The sequence below is a fragment of the Saccopteryx leptura genome, chromosome 7 (genome assembly GCF_036850995.1).
Source record: "Saccopteryx leptura isolate mSacLep1 chromosome 7, mSacLep1_pri_phased_curated, whole genome shotgun sequence".
In the NCBI taxonomy this organism is placed as follows: Eukaryota; Metazoa; Chordata; class Mammalia; order Chiroptera; family Emballonuridae; genus Saccopteryx; species Saccopteryx leptura.
The window spans coordinates 81,856,126-81,876,255 of NC_089509.1; the positions used below are offsets into that span (position 1 = coordinate 81,856,126).

A 20,130-nucleotide genomic window follows, 5' to 3' on the forward strand; every position below is an offset into this window, starting at 1 on the left:
AACCAAATTACCAGATGCAAAGTTTAAAATAACGATTGTTAGGATGCTCAAAGATATCAGAACAACCATACATGGCCATTACGAATACCTAAATAAAGAGATAACAAATATAAAAAAGGACATTGAAATAATAAAAAAGAATCAGTCAGAAATGACAAATACAATATCTGAAATAAAGAATACAATGGAAGGAATTAAAAGCAGGATGGATGAAGCAGAGAATTGAATCAGCGAGTTAGAGGACACGATAAATAAAGGCATGGAAGCAGAGCAGAAAAAAGAAGAGACTCAAAAAGTCTGAGGAAACTCTAAGAGAGCTCTGTGACAACATGAAGAGAAATAACATCCACATCATAGGGGTTCCTGAAAAAGAAGAGAAAGAACAAGGGATAGAGACTTTGTTCAAACATATCATAGCGGAAAACTTCCCCCAATTAAGGCAGGAAAACATTTCACATGTTCAGGAAGCACAGAGAACTCCATTAAGGAGAAACCCAAAGAAACCAACACCAAGACACATCATAATTAAATTACCAAAGCTAAATGATAAAGAGAAAATATTAAAAGCTGCTAGAGAAAAAAAGACTATCACCTACAAAGGAGCCCCCATAAGGATGACTTCTGACTTCTCAACAGAAACACTTGAGGCCAGAAGGGAATGGCAAGAAATATTGAAAGCAATGCAGAACAAGAACCTACAACCAAGACTACTTTAACCAGCAAGGCTATCAGTTAAAATTGAAGGAGAAATAAAAAGCTTTACAGACAAAAAAAACTCAAGGAATTCACTGCAACCAAACCAAGGCTGCAAGAAATGCTAAGGGACCTGTTGTAAACAATCAAAGGAAAAAAAGAATATAGCAAAAGAGGAAAACAGTTTTAAAGGAAAAAATGGCAATAAACAATTACATATCAGTAATAACCTTAAATGTTAATGGATTAAATGATCCAATCAAGAGACATAGGGTAGCTGCGTGGATAAGAAAACAGGACCCATACATATGCTGTCTACAGGAGACACACCTTAAATCAAAAGATGCACACAGACTGAAGATAAAAGGATGGAAAAAAATATTTCATGCAAATGGGTAGCAATACTTATATCAGACAAAATGGACTTTAAAACAAAGTCCATAGTTAGAGATAAAGAAGGTCACTACATAATGATAAAGGGAGCAATCCAACAGGAAGATATAACCATTATAAATATCTACGCACCTAATATAGGAGCATCTAAATATATAAAGCAGACTTTGATGGACTTAAAGGGCGAGATCAACAGCAATACTATAATAGTAGGGGATTTCAATACCCCATTAACATCATTAGATAGATCCTCAAGAAAGAAAATTAACAAAGAAACAGCAGACTTAAAGAACATATTAGATCAACTCGATTTAATAGATATCTTCAGAACCTTTCACTCTAAAACAGAAGAATATACATTCTTTTCAAGCGCTCATGGTACATTCTCTAGAATAGACCACATGTTAGAGCACAAAAGCGGTCTCAACAAATTTAAGAAGATTGAAATCATATCAAGCACTTTCTCTGATCACAATGGCATTAAACTAGAAATCAACCACAATAGAAAAATTGAAAAACATTCAAACACTTGGAAACTAAATAGCATGCTATTAAATAACAAATGGGTTAACATAGAGATCAAAGAAGAAATTAAAAAATTCCTAGAAACAAATGATAATGAGCATACATCAACTCAAAATTTATGGGACACAGCAAAAGCAGTCCTGAGAGGAAAGTTTATAGCATTACAGGCATACCTCAAGAAGCTAGAAAAAGCTCAAATAAACAACTTAACCCTGCATCTAAAAGAACTAGAAAAAGAACAGCAAGTAAATCCCAGAGCTTTAGAAGGAAGCCCAGAGCTGTAGAAGGAAGGAAATAATAAAGATCAGAGCAGAAATAAATGACATAGAGGCTAAAGAAACAATACAGAGGATCAATGAAACCAGAAGCTGGTTCTTTGAAAAGGTAAACAAGATCGATGAACCTTTAACGAGGCTCACCAAGAAAAAAAGAGAGAGGACTCAAATAAATAAAATTAGAAATGAGAGTGGAGAAATAACTGACACAACAGAAATACAAAATATTATAAGAAAATACTATGAAGAACTGTATGCCAAAAAACTAGACAACCTAGATGAAATGGACAAATTCCTTGAATCATATAATCTTCCAAAAATCAATCTGGAAGAATCAGAAAACCTAAACAGACCAATTACAACAAATGAGATTGAAACAGCTATCAAAAAACTACCAAAAAAGAAAAGTCCTGGGCCTGATGGCTTCACAAGTGAATTCTACCAAATATTCAAAGAAGAACTAACTCCTATCCTTCTCAAGCTATTTCAAAAAATTCAAGAGGAAGGAAGACTTCCAAACTCCTTTTATGAGGCGAGCATAATTCTGATTCCAAAACCAGGCAAAGACAACACAAAAAAAGAAAATTATAGGCCAATATCCCTGATGAACTTAGATGCAAAAATCCTCAACAAAATATTAGCAAACCGGATCCAGCAATATATGAACAAAATCATACACCATGATCAAGTGGGATTTATTGTTAGGAGGCAAGGCTGGTACAATATTCGCAAATCAATCAATGTGATTCATCACATAAACAAAAGAAAGGAGAAAAACCACATGATAATTTCAATAGATGCAGAAAAAGCATTTGATAAAGTCCAGCACCCATTTATGATCAAAACTCTCAGCAAAGTGGGACTACAGGGAACATACCTCAACATGATAAAGGCCATCTATGACAAACCCACAGCCAACATCATACTCAATGGGCAAAAATTAAAAGCAATCCCCTTAAGATCAGGAACAAGGCAGGGGTGCCCCCCTTTCACCACTCTTATTCAACATAGTTCTGGAAGTCCTAGCCACAGCAATCAGACAAGAAAAAGAAATAAAAGGCATCCAAATTGGAAAAGAAGAAGTAAAACTATCATTATTTGCAGATGACATGATATTGTATATAGAAAACTCTAAAATCTCAGTCAAAAAACTACTAGACCTGATAAATGAATTCGGCAAGGTGGCAGGATATAAAATCAATAGTCAGAAATCAGAGGCATTTTTATACACTAATAATGAACTGTCAGAAAGAGAAATCAAGGAATCAATCCCCTTTACCATTGCAACCAAAAAAATAAAGTACCTAGGAATAAATCTAACCAAAGAGATTAAAGACATGTACTCGGAAAATTATAAAACATTGATAAAAGAAATCAGGGAAGATACGAATAAGTGGAGGCATATACCGTGCTCATGGTTAGGAAGAATAAACATCATTAAAATGTCTATATTATCCAAAGCAATTTATAAATTCAATGCAATACTGATTAAAATACCAATGACTTACTTCAAAGATATAGAACACATATTCCAAAAATTTATATGGAACCAAAAGAGAACACGAATAGCCTCAGCAATCTTGAAAAGGAAGAATAAAGCGGGAGGTATCACACTTCCGGATATCAAGTTATATTATAAGGCCACTGTACTCAAAACAGCATGGTACTGGCATAAGAACAGGCACATAGATCAATGGAACAGAACAGAGAACCCAGAAATAAACCCACAGCTCTATGGACAACTGATATTTGACAAAGTAGGTAAGGAAATACAATGGAGTAAAGACAGCCTCTTCAACAAATGGTGTTGGGAAAATTGGACAGCTACCTGCAAAAAAATGAAACTAGACCACCAACTTACACCACTCACAAAAATAAACTCAAAATGGATAAAAGACTTAACTGTAAGCCATGAAACCACAAGCATCTTAGAAGAAAACATAGGCAGTAAGCTCTCTGACATCTCTCGCAGCAATATATTTGCTGATTTGTCTCCACAGGCAAGTGAAATAAAAGACAGGATAAACAAATGGGACTTTATCAAATTGAAAAGCTTTTGCACAGCTAAAGACAATAAGAACAGAATAAAAAGACAAACTACACAATGGGAGAATATATTTGACATTGCGTCTGATAAGGGGTTAATAACCAAAATTTACAAAGAACTTGTAAAACTTAATACCAGGAAGACAAACAATTCAATCCAAAAATGGGCAAAAGAAATGAACAGACACTTCTCCAAAGAGGACACACAGATGGCCAATAGGCATATGAAAAAATGTTCAACTTCACTAATGATTAGAGAAATGCAAATTAATACCACAATGAGATATCACCTCACACTAGTCAGAATGGCGCTCATCAATAAAACAACACAGAATAAGTGCTGGCGAGGATGTGGAGAAAAGGGAACCCTCCTGCACTGCTGGTGGGAATGCAGACTGGTGCAGCCACTGTGGAAAATAGTATGGAGATTCCTCAAGAAAATAAAAATCAAACTGCCTTTTGACCCAGCTATACCACTGTTAGGAATATACCCCAAGAACACCATAGCACTGTTTGAAAAGAAGAAACGCACCCCCATGTTTATGGCAGCATTGTTCACAATAGCAAAGATCTGGAAACAGCCCAAGTGTCCATCAGAGGACAAGTGGATTAAAAAGCTTTGGTATATATATACTATGGAATACTACTCAGCCATAAGAAATGATGACATAGGATCTCTTACAACAACATGGATGGGCCTTGATAACATTATACTGAGCGAAAGAAGTAAATCAGAAAAAACTAAGAACTATAGCAGGGGTCCCCAAACTTTTTACACAGGGGGCCAGTTCACTGTCCCTCCGACCGTTGGAGGGCCGGACTATAAAAAAAACTACTATGAACAAATCCCTATGCACACTGCACATATCTTATTTTAAAGTAAAAAAACAAAACGGGAACAAATACAATATTTAAAATAAAGAACAAGTAAATTTAAATCAACAAACTGACCGGTATTTCAATGGGAACTATGCTCCTCTCACTGACCACCAATGAAAGAGGTGCCCCTTCCGGAAGTGCAGCGGGGGCCGGATAAATGGCCTCAGGGGACCGCATGTGGCCCGTGGGCCGTAGTTTGGGGACCCCTGAACTATAGGATTCCATACATAGGTGGGACATAAAGATGAGACTCAGAGACATGGACAACAGTGTTGGGGGTAAAAGGTGGGGGGAGGAGAGGAAGGGGGTTGGGGGAGGGGAGGGGCACAAGATCATGGCTTTTCAGCATTTGCCATATTCCCCCTTTAATCTATAGACAGACAGCAAATATCTACTTATGGTGTTTCCACTATAAAGACTGCTGTCTTAGGGACAAATGCTGATGAACTATTTCAGCAGTTCCTCCTTCTTCAAAGACTTATGTCAACATAGAGCTCCATGTTTCATAGGACATACTCAAGCTCACTCCATGCTCCCTGGAGCTTTAGCACAAGGGAATGCCCTTTTTTTTTTCTCTTTTCTTTATTTTTTTTATTGTTGTATTTTTTCTTTTATTTATTTATTTTTTGTATTTTTCTGAAGATGGAAATGGGGAGGCCGTCAGACAGACTCCCGCATGCGCCTGACCGGGATCCACCTGGCATGCCTACCAGGGGAAAATGCTCTGCCCATCTGGGGTGTTGCTCTATTGCAACCAGAGCCATTCTAGTGACTGAGGTAGAGGCCATGGGGCCATCCTTAGTGCCCGGGGTGGCTTTGCTCCAGTGGAGCCTTGGCTGCGGGAGGGGAAGAGAGAGACAGAGAGGAAGGAGAGGGGGAGGGATGGAGAAATAGATGGGCGCTTCTTCTGTGTGCTCGCACTGGGAATCGAACCCGGGAATCCTGCACACCAGGCCAATGCTCTACCACTGAGCCAACCAGCCAGGGCTTAGGAATGCCCTTGTTGATCAAGCTACCCAAAAGAAAATTAAATGGAGCAACCATGACAGACCGAGCAAGTCGGTCTCATACTATTCATGACCAGAACGCTGCAGCCCGGTGAAAATAGTTTCAACTTTCTCGGGAAGTAGCACAGCAGATTGGGAAATCCTGTCCAAGGGGTCCTATACTGCCCCTTCATTTAGAGTTAACCCTCAAACACCCCTACCAGGACAACTTTGGCAGATGGATGTTACTCATATACCTTCATTTGGCAAACAGTCCTATGTCCACATTACAGTGGATACATATTCCGGATCTATAGTAACCTCTGTCAGAACAGGAGAGGTTGCTAAGCATGTTATAGCTCATTGTCTGTATGCATTGTTCTATTATTGGATTTCCTAAACTGGCTAAACTGAAAATGCTCCTGCATATGGAGCAAAAGCATTCACTGTATTTTGTCATGCTTACAATCTTTAAAGTTAAGGTATTGTTAAAGTGTACTCAGCAAACATTTTAAGGTCAATTAAAAAATATATATATATATTTTTTAAAGGGGGTAGGCATATCCTGGAACTCCTATGAGTCTACCATATCATACTTTTTACTTAAAAAAAATAATTTTTTTTTACATTTCTTTTGAATGCTGATGAACAGGAGACACCAAATCTTTTTCGCCTGCAAACTACTACTTCTTTATTAGATCCAGCTAATAACACTGTTTTGTCTTTTTCCAAATAGCTCCAGATATATGGAAAAGATTTAAATAGGCAGATGGGGATCCTCAAGCCCCTCAGCGAGATCTTCTGAGCATGGCTTTTAAGATACCTAGAGGCAGAAAAAGCCCAATAGAGATCAGGGGAACTACCAGCTTTTAGGATACACCCTTAAAGGCTCCAACACCCCAAAGGGGTCTCATAGGATGCCATCTGGGTCTTGCTTCAATAGTGGAAAGGAAGGTCATTGAGCTAAAGCCTGCCAGGCTTACATGCCTCTGCTGTGAGGAAACAGGGACACTGGAAGGTAGGCTTCCCCCTCGCTCCTCTAAGGGAGAGTTCAGTCTCTTCCAGCCCTGCTCCAGCCACCTATGACCTAACCTTGCCCAGAAAGCTGGGGTTTGCCACTGAAGGCTGAAGGTGCCCAGGGCCGTCGGCCCCATCTACGACACCATGGATGAGCCTAGGGTATTTCTTCCAAGAAGCAGGTAAACTGATTTCATTTGCACAAGGGCCACTTAACAATGTTTTGCCTGAATAGTCAGGTTTTTTATTCTTCCCTCAAAGATCTCTGTTGGGGGTGTTGATAGTCCTATTTTCTGCTGCTTTGCTTAATATATAGTGTTTCCTTTATCCCTCCTACCTCAATGCCCCACTCATATTTCAGGCTGGGATCTACTCCTAATTTAGAGCTCTCTTTCCTCCTTTTTCCAACTTCTATTATGAATCTACCTTTGCCACCCAGCTTAGTGTATCCCAAGGTTCTCTTTACCATGCCACAGTCACAGAGCTCCAGGGAAAAGCAACCTGGTCTCATCTCTCCAGGCAGAGGAGAACAGAAGCTCCATATCCATGCATGCTGCAAATGGCTTTTCCAGTCTACCTGAATCATTACCAGCTAGAAGCATCGGTCATTGGGACTTGGACATGAGCTGCAAAGTATAGAATGGTGACAACTACAGTGCCATGTGGGCTTTTCCTGGATGTGGACTTTTCCTGGACTCCTGCTCCCTGTGACAGATCCTAACAGACTGAACTGTGGTTGGGTTGCATTTTTCAGGGATTTGGCATGGTGATGGGGCCAACTTGGACTTGGTGAACATGTTAAGGACACTACTCTTTTATGAATTCTTGCTGTATTGGCCAAGAGTTTGCTTAAAGGCTTTTAATCACTGTAAAAAAAAAATAGAAGACTGGATAAAAGAGATGGGGCACATATACACCATGGTATACTATTCAGCTAGAAGAAATGATGACATCGGATGACTTACAGCAGAATGGTGGAATCTTGATAACAATATGCAGAGTGAAATAAGTGAATCAGAAAAAAACAAGAACTGCAGGATTCCATACATTGGTGGGACATAAAAATGAGACTAAGAGACATGGACAGGAGTGTGGTGGTAACGGGGGGTGGGGGGAGGGAAGGAGGGAGAGGGGGAGGGGGAGGGGTACAAAGAAAACTGGATAGAGGGTGACGGAGGACGATCTCTCTGTGGGTGATGGGTATGCAACAGAACTAAATGACAAGATAACCTGGAAATGTTTTCTTTGTATGTACCCTGATTTATTGATGTCACCCCATTAAAATAAAAATTTATTTATAAAAAAAAATAACTAATAAAAGAAAAAAAACCCTAAAAATATGTTGCATAAAATTGGAAGATACCTAGCCATCCTACTTATAGGAATATATCCCAAGGACACCATATCACCGACTGAAAAAAAGAAATGCACCCCATGTTTATGGCAGCATTGTTCACAATAGCAAAGATCTGGAAATAGCCCAAGGGTCCATCAGTAGACGAGTGGAGCCCCTGGCCGGTTGGCTCAGTGGTAGAGCGTCGGCCTGGCGTGCAGAAGTCCCGAGTTCGATTCCTGGCCAGGGCACACAGGAGAAGCGCCCATCTGCTTCTCCACCCCTCCCTCTCTCCTTCCTCTCTGTCTCTCTCTTCCCCTCCAACAGCGAGGCTCCATTCGAGCAAAGATGGCCTGGGCGTTGGGGATGGCTCCTCAGCCTCTGCCCCAGGAGCTAGAGTGGCTCTGGTCGCAACAGAGAAAGGGCAGAGCATCGCCCCCTGGTGGGCAGAGCGTCGCCCCCTGGTGGGCGTGCCGGGTGGATCCGGTCGGGCACATGCGGGAGTCTATCTCTCCCTGTTTCCAGCTTCAGAAAAATACAAAAAAATAAATAAATAAATAAGTAGACGAGTGAATTAAAAAGCTTTGCTTCATATATACAATGGAATACTATGGGCCATAAAAAAGAAGGAAATATTACATTTTGCAACAACATGGATGGACCTGGAAACTATTATGTTGAGTGAAATAAGCCAGGCAGAGAAAGAAAAATATCATATGACCTCACTCAGTTGAGGAATCCAAGGAACAATGTGAACTGAGGAACGGAATCAAACCTGAAGGGAAGGGGGGAGGGAGCTATTGAGAGGGGGGTAAGGGAGATGTTGAGGGGAATATGGGGGAGGGGGATGCTTTTGGGGAGACACTAGAATCTATGTAAACACAATAAATAAATTAATTAATTAAAAATGGGAGGATAGCATGTTTTTTCTTTTAATATATTAACTTTGTAAATTACAGAAAGGAAGTGGGTGGTATATTTGCCCCTTCGTACCTTCAGATTATCTGGCAGTTCTGATCGCCCAGCATACCCAGGGTTCATTGTTATAAAGACAGCACACGTGGGGTCAAGTTTTAGTTCAGTTCCTTCAAACACTAATGTATCAGCACCAGCATTAATACCTGTGGGTAATCAAGAATGAAATGACTTAGCAATTCCACATATAAATGCGACTTGTGCCATTTATTACCTTCTATATTTCTACTTTTTCACATAATGCAAAGACAAACTAGTCCATTACCTCTTTGGATAGTAAGAATTTGTTGAGCAACCACAGAAAGTACTTCCAAATCAATTCTGTTAAACTCATCAAAGCAAGCCCAGGCTCCACAAGATAACAGTCCCTGGGAGAAAACAGTAATGAAATTTTTCAATTTTATCTGATTGAATATTGCATTGAAATGTTGCATTTTCACCAGATCTTTTCAAAGATTTAATATCTATTAAGGAAATTGCTATGCACCTTTATCGTTAAAGATGGCTTTTAAAAACATTACCAATTCCATTATTATGTATGAATATAGAGCTTGATAAACTGGAAATTTTTCCAATTGATTTTTTTTTTTACTTTCTGTATATTTTTGGCATTTAGATATACACCTGTAATTTCAAAATCTTTCTTCTTCTTTATTTACAAGTTGATTTTATTTGCTTTTTTCCATATGGACTCCATAGAATGGGTTGTAAAATTCTCTAAATAAGATGACTTCTGTTGCCAATGAAACTCCTTTGTGGTCTGAAGACTTTAAAAGCCAACTAACATAGTTTGAGGCCCAAGTTTACAATCCTAGCGGACAGCTACCTCGAAAATATGTATCGCTTGATTTGGTCTTGAGGAAAAACTGAATTCAAGCCTGAGTAGCTCAGTCCAAATTGAGATTCACCTTTTTAAAAATGTTGTTTAACAAATTTGTTGAATGTATATTCTATATAGATTGTACATGTATGTATGTGTGTTTCATTGAGTACCCAGTATGTGCCAGGCATGATGCATGGCACTTTCGAATACATCTCCTATGTAAGGAAACAAAGACTATGTTTCTAAACTAAGATGTTAAGTAATTGGTACAAGTCCACACAGAGAATAGTGACTGAACTTGGCTTTGTAAACAGTTCAATCTACTGAGCCATACAGCACTGAATATGAACTTTATTGTATATTAAAGAAGGTCTATTTTCATTATTTGCATTATTTAGAAAAGATTCTCTGTGTGACTTAGATCTTTAGTACATGCTATAATAAAAGGCTTAGAAGTCACAGAGAACAGAATGCTTATGAAGTTACACATTCAAACAGTTATATAAATCGTGAGGTTCTTAACCCTAACATCCATGTCTGTGTTTATTTTGTACCCCATTATTCTGCATTATCTCATCCTAACACAAAGTGTCCATATAATCAATACAAACTTATTTATAAGCAAATTTAATATCATTCAGTGTATGAATCTAAAGTAAAGAATTAAGAATATCATTATATAGATTCAAAATTTAGTAATTCATACTAACCATTTCTTTAAATATTTAGGAATATAATGACTGCTCAAATTACACATACAATCTTTTATATTTGCTATTTCTTTCTTAAATAACCATTACAACAAGGTTGTATGTCATTAAAGAGGATGATTACACTGGCGATTAGGTGTTCAAATTTTTTTTATATATATTTTATTCATTATAATTTTTACTTTTTAAAACTCTTATTCTAATTGTATCAACATCACAGATAAAGATACATTTTATATTCCAAGCTGTTACAAAAATGAACAGGCCATATTTCAGCCAGGAACACTTTACTGTATGGGGTAGGATTGGTATATTCTTTTTGTTAGTTTTGTTATTTCTTTTTAAGGTTAACAACTTCTGGAGAAATTTTGGACAAATATGGATTATAGAATTTTTAAAATATACTTTGAAAATTACAGAAAAGAACATTTATTTATTATAGAAATAAACATTATTTATTTAAGAACATTATTTATTATAGAAATAAATAGAGTATTATAGAAATAAAACAAATAAATAAAGCCAATAATCCCAAATGGAGAATTTTATGTTGAAATTGTACCACCTAAGATTTTAAGGAATCACAGGCTATAGCAGCAAAGTGCTAAACTGACAAGCTGTCCGTAGGTTTAGAGACTTTAGCTCTTAATCGCCCTTTTGCAATCTTACAGATTTATAAGAATGGAATTATGACTCAGAATCAGAAAAAAAAAGCACAACATGGATTTTTAAGTTCAACAAAACACATGAACTGGAAGGTGTCTTTAAAAGTAAATAACTGAATCATAATTTGTTAATAACAAGGTCTACAGTTAAAAAGGTCTTCAGATTCCCACCACCCTCACAGGCTGTAGCAGTGCTCAAACGTTTATCTGCCCCAGTGTTTTGAAGGGCCACCACTTATTCCCATCAATAATACCGGCCCATGTTAGCAGGACTGGAAACGGAGGAAGGGCTCCTTCCCAAATAAGCTTTTGAACACCCACTTCTCTTGAGCATTATTGAGATGGTACTTTAATTTTAACTTTACTTAAACTATGATGGCTTTTACTTGCATTAAACTATGTTTCATTATAAAGAACCTTCCTCCTTGAGTAATCTGACTACATTGTAAAAAAAACGAGGTGTCAATTCAAACCTTAAAGAATTTCCCTAAAGCCAGATAATCCAGCCCATCAGAGCAGTTGAACACAACACACTGCTTGGCTATAGCTTTTGCCAAGTCTTTGGTAGTTTCAGTCTTTCCAGTGCCAGCTGGGCCTTCAGGTGCTCCCCCAAGGTGCAGGTGAAGGGCTCCAAATAAGGTTCTGGAATATGAGAAATAAACAGTCTTTGTAGAATAATATATTTTCATATACAATGTGAAGAAGGGAAAGTATAAATTGACAGCCAAACTTCCCACTCCCTCTTCAATAATTCCTCCTCACTAAACTCTGAAATTCTTTGTGCCTTACTTTGTTACTATATTTTATTTCTGAATAGCTGTACATGTGACAAGATCTAAACAAATTCACTTTTCAAAGTCAGGGCTGACTTCTGGTGAATATGGAGAATTTGACTCACCTGGAACCACCCAATGCCCCTGCTGCAAGCTAATGGAATGCTACATCAAAGAAAATACATAGACAGATGTGAAAGAATGAAAAGAAAGTCACCAATGAAGAAAGAATAAAAAGCTGCAAAAACAATTAGGTGCTAAAGCCATAGAGGTACGTGTTCTGCATATTATGAGTGTATACACATCCACACAGAAACGGAAAAAAAAAACCCTCAGACCTGAGCAAGGTCAGGAGCTTAAATGGATCCACCTATGTCAACCTAGAAGGCTGTGCTGTCTGTGACTGGGAACTAAAAATTCCTCGAGCAATCTACTGAGGAGACACACAAAAAAGAGTCAACTACAGAAGAGACAGGAGCTCACCCTTCATGCAGGGCTGTGAAAAGCCTCCATTATTCACGAAGGTGGAGCCCAATGTCTATTACAGATGGGCACATGCACCCAAACTGAAAAACCAACACTGAAATTTTGTTCTGGACTAGAGAAAACCCTAGAGCCTTGCTCAGACAGAAATGTGATACTGCTCCAAATGAACACCTCCGAGCTGAGCACATGCAAGAAGGAACCAGGATACAGCCCCTGCTAAAATGAGCTCACAATGAAACCTGGAGAGAGTGAGTTCAAAGTGAAGAGTCAGACCAGCAGTGCTGACAGCACGTGAGCAAAGGTCTAGGGAGTGTTACTACATCCATGGCACTCTGCCCTCTTTGGTTTCCTGGTGGTTTGTTCAATAAGGTTTTATTTTTTTATTTTCTTTTTTCCATTTTTAAAATTATTTTAATTTTTTTCAATTACAGCTTACATTCAATATTATTTTGTATTTAAGTATACAGAATAGTGGTTAGACAATCATATACTTTACAAAGTGTCCCCTCCCCCCGATATTTCTGGTACCTGCCTAGCTCAATAAGGTTTTATATAAAAAGCAATAGACATTCCAAAATTGAAGAAAAAAAAGCCAACTTTATATGAGAGATGACCTGAAATACATGCAGTAAAAATATAATTATTAGATTTTTAAAAACTCAGTGAACCGATTAAATAGTGGAATAATAGCTCTAGAAAGTAAGTAAGAAGAAGTCACCCAGGAAGATAGAGATCTGTATAAGAACAGTTAGGAGACAAAGAAGAAAGAGAATGAAGAAGAGGCAAAATTTAAAAATCAATAGCTGATACTGTGGAAAACAGTATGGAGTTTCCTCAAAAAATGAAAACTGGAACTGCCTTCTAATCCAGCAATTCCATTTCTGGGAATATTTCTGAAGAAACCCAAAACACTAATTCAAAAGAGTATATGATCAAAGGAAAAGGGGTTAGAACGTGGTAGAAGAGGGTATAGGGGTGATAAATGGTCATGAAAAAAGACTTGACTTGGGGTGGTGAACATATAATGCAATATGCAGATGATGTATTAGTATACTGTATACCTGAAACAAACATACGTTTATTAACTAATGTCACCCTAGTAAATTCAATAAAAAAGTAAAAATAAAAAAGAATACATACACCCTTATGTTCACTGCAGCATTACTTACAATAGCCAAGATCTGGAAACAGCCCAAGTGCCCTTCAGTAGATGTGTGAATAAAAAAAGCTGTGGTACATTCACACAATGGAATACTACTCGGCTATAAAAAGGAAGGAAATCATGCCTTTTAATGACAAATGGATGGACCTAGAGAGTCATGTTAAGTGAAATAAGCCAATCAGACAAAGACAAATATAGGATTTCACTTACATGTGGAGTCTAATGAACAAAATAAACAAACAAAACAGAAACAGGCTCACAGATACAGAGAGCCAGCTGACAGCAGTCAGAGGGGAGGGGTAAAGAGGCTGGAGGGTAACGGTGAAGGGATGAAGCAAAAAAAAATTCACAGACGTGGACAACAGTATGGTGACTACCAGAGGGGAAACGGGGTCAAGGAGGTAGAAGAGGAACAAGGGAGATACCTGATGAGGCAAGGAGACTCGACTTGAGTTGTCAATATACAGATGATGTATGATAGAATTGTACACCTGAAACTTATACAATTTTATTAACCAATGTTAACCCAATAAGTTTTTTAAAAATGAAAATGAAAAAATAGGCCCTGGTGGGTGGCTCAGTGGATAGAACGATGCCCCCGTGTGGCCAAAGTCAGGGTTCGATTCGCAGACAAGGCATATATGAGAAGCAATCAATGACTGCACAACTAAGTGGCATAACAATTTGATGCTTTTCTCTCTCTTACCCCCTACTTTCCTCTCTCTCTCGCTCTCAAATCAATAGAAAATAATAAAAAATAAATAAGTAAATAAATGTCAATGGCTGAGAACTTTCCAGATTGAAAACATGAATTGAAAATGTGCCAAACAGGATAAATAAAAACTAATCCACATCTAGAAACATTACAATGAACATCAACAACAAAGAGGAAAATCTAGAAAACAATAGAAAAAGGAAAATTGCTGAGAAAGGAATAATAATTAGAATAACAGACTTCTTCACAACAGTAATAGATGCCAGGAGAGTATCTTTGGAGAGCTGAGGGAAAATGATTGTTTATCTACAATTCTATACATATAGCTAATGTATCATTTAATAATTAAGACCTATAAAAAAATGAAGGGCATTTTTAGATAAGAATGGTAGCGCTCACACCTCAAATGATTACTACAACATGCTGCTTAATAATAAGAAAAATTAAGCCACAAATAAGGCAAAACCAAAAGTAATGGGAAATAAAGACAATGATAAAATTTTGGGTAAAATATATAAATATTAGCTGTAAAAATATATATAACGGTATATAAATAGAGCTCTGTCTCAGAATTTTGACTAAAACCCCAAGCTGAGAGCAGCATATGCCACACTTACAGATGGTGGGACTGGTCACCTACCATCAGAGCATGTAGAAACGGGATAGGAAGATTCTAAGTGAGAGGGCAGGCATGAGGATTTCTTTGGCAATAGCTGTTGATGTGTTGTGTATCTCCCTCCCTCTGCTTGGAGGGAGAAGGAGCACTTGCCCCTCTCCCAAGCTAACTGAGGGGACTTTAGAGAACTGCTCAGAAAGCTTGACACCCAGTTTGGCCCCTGGAATTAATGGATCACAGGAACTGGGAGCTGATTCACAACTTAAAATATTTAAAGTGAAGAGAAGCCTGGAGCACAACTGATGGTAAAGTGAGGGGAAACGGGAACAGGAGACGTACTCATATGGCTGCAAGGCAAATGCGTTTGTAATTATCTGGCCAGACCCAGATCCCACTGGAAGAGTGCCAGATTTGCCGTGCCGATTGGGACCGTGTGCAGGAGGGCCACCTCGAATCAGAGAACACCCCTAAGGAAGGGTTTGTGTATGGTGGGACCCAGAGGCTGAAGTAAAAGTCACCAGCAGCCCCCAGGAGAAGGCATTTCTACCAGAAGGAAAAGCCGATGACTGAGGGGGCTCTAAAGCACCCACATAAAAAAAACCCTGACCGGGCTGGCATATCTGGGCTTGTGTCATCACCAAGGGCACTAAGCAGCCAAGAGATGCTGTCATACAAGACACATGTCACATAGAAACCTTCCTCTCCCTTTTGTCCTCTCCTCCGCCATCAATCCCCAGCACCAGAGGAGCCAAAACTGAGCTACGAAGGGGTGGATGCAAAGGACAGGGATAAAAATGACAAAAGATTGACCATAGGTACCTTCCCAAATGCAAGCCCCGAGCTTGAGTGAACCTCAAGCTGGTAGAGAAGGGAAGTTTAAAATTAGATGAAAGACCACACTGTACACCTGAAACTAAGATAATATCAAATGTCAATCGTAATTAAAAAAAATTTAAGTTAAGAAAATAAAATTAGATAAAACACGGTTTGCCTTTGGGGGCAGGCACACACGCAATACACAGATCGTGTATCATCGAGATGTACACCTGAAACCTATATGATCCTGTTAACCAATGTCACCCCATTAAATGTAATAAAAAATACAATTATATGAAAGATAATAACTTTGATATTAAAGTTAAATGGATCTAATGTCTGAAAAAAAGAAAACTATTATTTATTAATATCTTTGAGTAACTAGAAAAATTGTGGAGTCTACCCTAGATTTCATTTAGGAAGAATGGGGAAAAAAATATTTGATAGAGCAAGTTTAAAGAACAGTGATGAGAAAGAATGAAAGGGCTTTCTGCTTGCATCCTGAGACTGGGTTAGTCAATAAACTAGTTAACATTTTTGGAAGAAAAAAAAAACACCACAAAGTTTAATTTAGTATTTAACAATAATTTGGAATATGGGAGATATGAACTTGGAGTTAAAGTACCATATTTCCCCATGTATAAGACGCTCCCCTCTATAAAACACACCTTAATTTTGGAGCCCAAAATTTGAAAAAGAAATGTATTATATAAAGATATTGAACTCAAGTTTTATTCATCCTAAAATTCATACAACTCCTTATCTGTGCAAAAAAGCGGGAAATGCAAGTAAAAAGTCTACAACCACTGTAAAAGACGCACTCAGTTTTAAGACCCCAAATTTTTCAAAAAAAGGTGTCTTACACATGGGGAAATATGGTAGTTAAAGCCCTTCTGCTATTCAGAAAGATGATAGAAAAATGTAAGTGTAAAGACCTATGAGATAGCTAATGGAGAGATCCGGCAGAAATGCGTGGGAGGGAAGTTTACAGCAGATCAGGTCGGGTACAGATCTGGGGATCTGTTAGGTCTGAGAGTGAATGAGAACACTCAGGAAACCATGAAGCACTAGACAAAACATCACAAGGACACAGAATTCCATAAAAGTCTGTGTTTCAGGGGAAGGAACAGGATGTCTCAAGTGATCCAGAGAGAAGACTCAGAGAGTTTCAAGACAGGATATATGAACAAGGTATAAAAACATCAGCAAAACCTGACAATGCTTAGATTTCCAGAGCTGAGAGGAGGAAGTGAGCATACAAAGAGAAGTTAAAGATCAAGCTGAGGATAGAATTAAGGGTATGGCTAAAGATAACATAGGGATACTTTGAGTGGAGAATAATTTGGTACTTTATGAGAAATAAGTGATCCAGGGATGCATGAAAGTTATTTCCAACAGATCCTTCAGTTAATGAGTTTACCTGTAACATCTATCAGTGAGTGGAGTAATAACCAGCCTAGGGGAATTACCCAGGTATTCATATCCATATCGTAATCCAGCATTAATCATTTTTGTTTCTAAATGATTTTCCTAGGATAAATCAGATAAAATAAAGTTGGCTTACATAATAAAATTTTAAATATTATGAAATCTTAAGATCTTTTATAAATAATAACTACACAAATTAGGGGATCAAGGAACGTGCAGATACTCTAGTACTTTCAGCCTTTTGTATAGTGCATTTTCACCAGTGAAATAAAAGTTGGATTTGCATCACATTTGCATAACCAAACAACTTTCTTTGACTTGTCGTCTGCTTTTCTGATATTCTTGTTTAATAAAAAATAAATAAAATGCTTTTTTAATTGCTTCATATTCATTTTGAAATATCCCCTAATTTTTGTGAGCAGTGTATAAACAACATCTTTAAAATTCAGTTTTAAGACATCAATTAAGTCAGTAGAAGAATCACTTTCTAATTTCCTTGGTTAAGTAATTAAGGTCACTGGCTTTAATTTCTCCTACAGAATATCTTTGGAAAATATATTTGTTCTTTATCTCTCTTGTATTTTCTTTTTCTAAAACTTGTTAACACTTTTCATCTTATTTTTGTTGAGGTGTAATTGACATACAGCATTATAGTAGTTTCAGGTATATAACATAACATAATGATTTGCTATTTGTGTATATTGTAAAATGGTCACAACAATAAGTCTCTTTAATAACCATCACTATACATACCTAGAGTATTTTTTCTTGTGATGAGAACTTTTAAGATCTACTTTCTTAGCAATTTACAAATATGTACATCACATCCCCATGACTAATTTATTTTATAACTAGGAATTTGTATCTTTTCATTCCCGTCACTGATTTGTCCCACTTCACCTCCAGGCTCTGGCAACCACAAATTTGTTCTCTGTATCATGACCATGATTTTTACTTTACATGCCATATAGAAGTAAGTTTATATGGTGTTTGTCTTTCTTTATCTGATTTATTTCACTTTGGACAATGCCCTCAACATCCATCCATGTTGTCACAAATGACAGGATTTCATCATTTTTATGGTTGAATAAATCATAGAATCATAGATATAACACATCTTCTTTACCCATTCATCTGTTAATGAACAGTTAGGTTGTTGCCATATCTTGGCTATTGTAAATAATACTGCAATAAACATGGGGAGGGGTGCTTCTATCTTTATGAGTTACTGTTTTCATATTCTTCACATAACTCAGAAGTAAAATTGTTGAATTATATGGTAGATCCATTTTTTAGTTTTTGAAGAATCTCCATACTGTTTTCCATAGTGGCTGCACAATTTACATTCTCACTGGCAATGCACAAGGGTTCCCTTTTCTCCATATCTTTGACAGCATTTGTTTTCTCTTGTCTTTTGGTAACAGCCATTCTATCAGATGTGAGGTGATATTTCATTGTGGTATTGATTGCATTTCCCTGATGATTAGCAATGTTGAGAATATTTTCATGTACCTATTGGCCATTGTATGTCTTCTTTGGAAAAAGTCTATTTAGATTCTCTGTCCATTTTTTAATCAGATCATTTGTTTTGCTGTTAAGTTCTATGAAATCTTTATATATTTTGTATATTAACTCTTTATCATATATAATTTGCAAATAGATTCTCCCATTCAGTAGGTTGCATTTTCATGTTGTTGATGGTTTCCTTAGCTGTGTAGAAGCTTTATAGTTTGTATAGTTTCATTTGTTTATATTTCCTTTGTTACCTTTGCTTTTAGTGTCAAGAGTAAAAAAAAAAAAATCATCACCAAGACCAGTGCTAAGGTGATTACTGCTTAGTTATTTTCCTACAAGTTTTATGGTTTTACATTCAAGTTATTTCATCTATCTTGAGTTAACTTTTGTGTATAGTGTAAGTTAGTGGTCCAGTTTCATTCTTTTACATGTTGCTGTACAGTTTTTCTGACACCATTTATTGAAGAGACCGACCTTTCCCCATTTTTATTCTTGGCTCCTTTGTTATAAATTAATTGACTGTATATACATAAGTTTATTTCTGGGCTATTTTGAAATTTTTTCAATACTATACCATTAATTTTTTCCAATACTATACTGTTTTGATTATTATAGCTTTGTAATATAGTTCAATGTCAGGACACATAATACCTCTAGGTTTGCTCTTCTTTCTCAGAATTACTTTGGCTATTTGGGGTCTTTTGTAGTTCCATTCCATTTTTAGGATTATCTGTTCTATTTCTGCAAAATGGGCCATTGGAATTTTGATAGAAATTGCATTAAATCCATACATTACTTTAGGTAGTATGGACATTTTAACAATATTAATTTCTCTAATCTACAAACACAAAAATATCCTTCTAATCATTTTTGTCTATTTCAGTTTCTTTCATCAATGTCTTATACTTTTCAGTATACAGTTCTTTCACCTCCTTGGTTTAATTTATTCATAGGTATTGGCTCTTTCTGATACAATTATAAATGGGATTGTTTTCTTAACTTCTCTTTATGATAGTTCATTTTTGCATATTCTTAATCAGTTGTTCAATCAATCTTCACTATAGATTGGGTATTATCATTATCACCATTTTCAGATAAGGAAACTGATGCTTAAAGAGAATAAGTAACTTGCACAAGTCATATATCTGGTAAGGGAAGGACCTGGCCTTTGAAATAACGATTCCACAGTCTGAACTCTTAATCACTAACACGCTACCCCTCATGTATTTTTCCAGGGTTCTGGTTCTTCTATCTTTTCTGACCAGATACCTCTCAGCCTTTCACAAAAGCTAATATACT

General features: G+C 37.1%; 1 protein-coding gene across 1 annotated transcript in view; it reads right to left on the reverse strand.

The window, feature by feature from the left end:
* The window catches only part of DNAH7 (dynein axonemal heavy chain 7), a 256,542-nt gene that overhangs the window by 157,690 nt on the left and 78,722 nt on the right, over positions 1-20,130 (reverse strand). The window contains exons 24-27 of the mRNA XM_066345867.1: positions 17,309-17,418; positions 11,794-11,962; positions 9,388-9,490; positions 9,141-9,268 (exon numbers count right to left, since the gene is read on the reverse strand). Coding sequence (XP_066201964.1) covers positions 9,141-9,268; positions 9,388-9,490; positions 11,794-11,962; positions 17,309-17,418 — 510 coding nt within the window. The remainder of the gene's footprint in view (positions 1-9,140; positions 9,269-9,387; positions 9,491-11,793; positions 11,963-17,308; positions 17,419-20,130) is intronic.